Source organism: Dipteris shenzhenensis, chromosome 10 (genome assembly GCF_047967505.1).
Source record: "Dipteris shenzhenensis isolate YYH24624 ecotype China chromosome 10, Dip_SZ_1.0, whole genome shotgun sequence".
In the NCBI taxonomy this organism is placed as follows: domain Eukaryota; kingdom Viridiplantae; phylum Streptophyta; class Polypodiopsida; order Gleicheniales; family Dipteridaceae; genus Dipteris; species Dipteris shenzhenensis.
The window spans coordinates 19,673,654-19,677,138 of record NC_141605.1 but is presented as its reverse complement, the minus strand read 5'-3'; the positions used below and the strand labels follow the sequence as shown (position 1 = coordinate 19,677,138).

The 3,485-nt window shown below is 44.8% G+C and overlaps 1 protein-coding gene across 1 annotated transcript; it reads left to right on the top strand.

Annotated features, from left to right (window-relative positions):
- Window positions 1-381: 381 nt before the first annotated feature.
- Window positions 382-2,589, top strand: LOC147897523 (cytokinin hydroxylase-like). Its single transcript, XM_087380038.1, has 5 exons — window positions 382-769; window positions 855-1,081; window positions 1,291-1,544; window positions 1,644-2,034; window positions 2,167-2,589. Exons 1-5 carry the CDS (start codon window positions 382-384, stop codon window positions 2,587-2,589), a joined length of 1,683 nt encoding a protein of 560 aa, XP_087236164.1.
- Window positions 2,590-3,485: the final 896 nt, after the last annotated feature.

Genomic DNA, 3,485 nt, shown 5'->3' with positions numbered 1-3,485 from the left:
ATGACTCCATAAGCGTGTTCCATCGAGTGTTCACTGAAAACCTGCAAACCTTATAAAGTAAACTTGCAACATTTTCATTTTTACCCCTAAAAAATATTTTCTCAATTTTGTAAAATTTGCAAAATTTTAGGCAATTTAGTTATATTTTAGCTAAAAGGTTTGCAAATTCTCTGGAAAAACCTTCAAAATTTGAAAACCCAAGTTTTGTGATGTTCTAAGAAAAATGCTTTCTGTGTACTTCCATCTTGGAAACTCAAATCCCCCCACATGGGCTAGTTGGTATTAACGTCTAGAGAATTCACACGAGACACGTGGGCTAGTTGGTATTAACGTCTAGAGACTCAAATTATGATTATTGTTTGTGAAGATATTGATAATTGGATGGCTAAACAGTTCAGTCTCGTAGAGTACGTGAAGATGATCATGGGCGAGCTTGGCTATGGCGATGGCGTTGTCTTGTTTGGAGGCTATGGCGATGGAGCTGGCTATGGCTATGGCGTCCTCCTGCTCTCTTTGCTCCTCCTCCCCTTCTCCTGGCTCCTCCTTTCCTCCCTCCACTTCTACCTCTGGCGCCCTGCCTCCCTCCGTCGCTCCCTCCTTCAACAAGGCTTCGCCGTCCTCCCCTACACTCCCCTCGTTGGCTCCTTAGCCCGCCTCAAACGCCTCGAGTCCCTCGCCCTCCTCTCCGACCTCCCCTCCCCCTCTCACCACCACCTCCTCCTCCCCCGCATGCTCCCCCTCCACCACAAGGCCTTCTCCGAGCTCTCAGGTAACCATGCATGCTCTTCCGATCATTTCTCCTGATCGCTCTTTTAGAGTCTCATCTCCTGATTCCACACTGTTTGCCCATGCAGTCGATCAATTCGTTTACTGGCTGGGTACTCAGCCCTCCCTCGTCGTGGGAAACCTTGAAGATGCCAAAATTCTTCAATCCGCCGATGTGAAGCATTTCGAGCTACCTAACTTCATCTGCAAGAGTTATCACAGATTGCTGGGCCATGGTCTTCTTCTGGCGAATGGGAAAGATTGGCACAACCAGCGCAACATCCTGCGTCCCGCATTCTTTCCAGAGAAGCTTAAGGTTTCAATGTCGACGTTTCAATACGTGTCTCTAGACTGAAACGCTCGTTCTCTTCACCATCTGCGAGTCCCAATTCCTGATTTACACATTTTATTTTAGAAATTGGATAAGGCAAGGTTTAAATGTTGCCTGGTCTCCCAGGTAATTCGTGCTACGAAATTACCGCCCGTAGCTCTGGGTTCTAAGTTCTACTGATGTAATGCCAATAGGAAATGGTTGCGGACATGTCCACGAGCGCGATAGAAATGGCTCGATCGTGGGAGGTCCAGATTAAAGACCAAGCAGGGTCCTCTGCCGAGGTTGAAATCGCGCATGACATTAAAAATGCTACGGCGGACATTCTTGCTCGGACGTCGTTTGGCGCCAGCTATCAGATAGGAAAGTCCGTTTTTGAGAGACAAGCGGTGCTTCTCCAACTCCTAACAAAACTTAGCATACCGAACATCCTAATTCCAGGATACCGGTACCCGTTCCCTCACAATGATCAGTACAAGCCGTGCCGTTACTAGTCACTTTCTTTCATAAAACATTGATGAAGCTTTAAACCGAATTAATGTGACAGGTTTCTTCCCATTGGCTGGAATCGTGAGTGCGCGAAGCTGGAGAAAAGCGTGAACGATGATCTTCGTAAGATCGTAGATTCGCGTAGGAAGTCTGTTTCCCATGGCGGAGCCTCATCGTATGGGAGCGATCTCTTGGGTTTGATTTTAGCTGCACAGGATCAAGAGCTCAAGGACAACAACACCAGCGTAGGCCTTACTACTCAGGAGGTCATAGACGAATGCAAGACTTTCTTTTTCGCTGGACATGAAACAACTGCTAATCTACTGGCATGGACAATGGTACTCCTAGCCCAGGATCGGGAGTGGCAAGAACGAGCCCGGGTAGAAGTGCTTGAAGTCTGCGGCAAGGACGCAGCACCGAGTGCAGACCAGCTCAGCAAATTGAAGATAGTAAACTCGACAAACTCTTGCATGTCATTCGTTTTGTCAGTCATCACCACTCGGGAAAGCGCCGAGTTTAGCGTAGGGTGTACTCACGAGGTGCATCTTGTGATCGTGCTTTGCTGATGTACATACATGCAGATGGGGATGATTTTGAACGAGTCACTGCGACTGTATCCACCGGTTCCGGAGTATGGAAATCGGGTTCCGGTATCGAATCAAGGGAGCTTCAAGCTGGGAGAGAGGAGGCTACCGGCAGGGACGGGGTATATAATTCCATGTTTGTATTTGCAGAGGAAGAGAGAGATATGGGGGGAAGATGCGGACGAGTTCAAGCCAGAGAGGTTCAGCAAAGGAGCGTCGAAGAATGGGTTCATGCCATTCGGGATTGGGCCGAGGAGGTGCATCGGGCAGACGTTCGCGTTGATGGAAGCGAAGGTGATAATGGTGACAATTCTACAACGATTTGCGTTCGAGCTATCGCCAAACTACAGACATGCTCCTGAAACCTTCATCACCATGCGGCCCAGGCATGGCATCCAAGTCCTCCTTAGCTTACTCTAGATCCTCTTATTTGCATAACTTTTTATCAAGCTTTTATCAGCACAACAGTTATGTTCCATATTGTCATTCTTATCTTGAGATATAGAATCTGCGTCAAGCTTTTATCAGCACAACTACAGTTATGTTCCATATTGTCATTCTTATCTTGAGATATAGAATCTCCCTCAAGCTTTTATCAGCACAACTACACTTATGTGCCATATTGTCATTCTTATCTTGAGATATAGAATCTCCGTCAAGCTTCTATCTACACAACTACACTTATGTGCCATACTATCATCAAGCTTTTTTATCAGCTCACAACTACACTTATCATTTATGTGCCATTGCCATCAAGCCTTTATCAGCTCACAACCACACTTATGTGGTGTCATATTGTTATTCTTACCTTGAAATATAGAATCTACATCCCCATTGTTTATTAAGCCTCCCCTCTCAAGTGAATGCAATACATCTAGACCATGGGTGTCACAACCACTCTTTAGCTAATCCTACCTATGTTCATAACTCTGTCTTCAAATGGTGATATGATGATTTACTTCTGATGGTTTACTTCAAGAAGCAACTTGGACCTCTATGAGGTTTGAGAGAGTCTTACCTCCCATTTCCAACACATTGTTCCTTAGATCCAAGTTGTTGAACATAGTATTATTAACAAAGGCAAGAGAAATGCTAGTGGTAGATTCCAATTGACACATCAAACAAGAGTTCCACACCAATATATATTCTCCTCTAATATTGTCTTCTTTGACATAGGGGCACTACTTTGATGAGGGTTTTCTTTAAAAGGTTGTATAAAAAAGAATTTTTGAAGAATAAGATTAAACAATCTGCTAAAGCATCATTTTATTGCAAAAGAAAATATTAAATATATGTCTATGCATGCTTTTTAGTCA

Coding starts and splice junctions, on each gene's coding strand:
- LOC147897523 (XM_087380038.1), top strand. CDS start 382: ATGGCTAAACAGTTCAGTCTCGTAGAGTACGTGAAGATGATCATGGGC. Junction 1,082..1,290: donor TCTTTCCAGAGAAGCTTAAG/GTTTCAATGTCG, acceptor TAATGCCAATAG/GAAATGGTTGCGGACATGTC. Junction 2,035..2,166: donor AGCTCAGCAAATTGAAGATA/GTAAACTCGACA, acceptor ACATACATGCAG/ATGGGGATGATTTTGAACGA.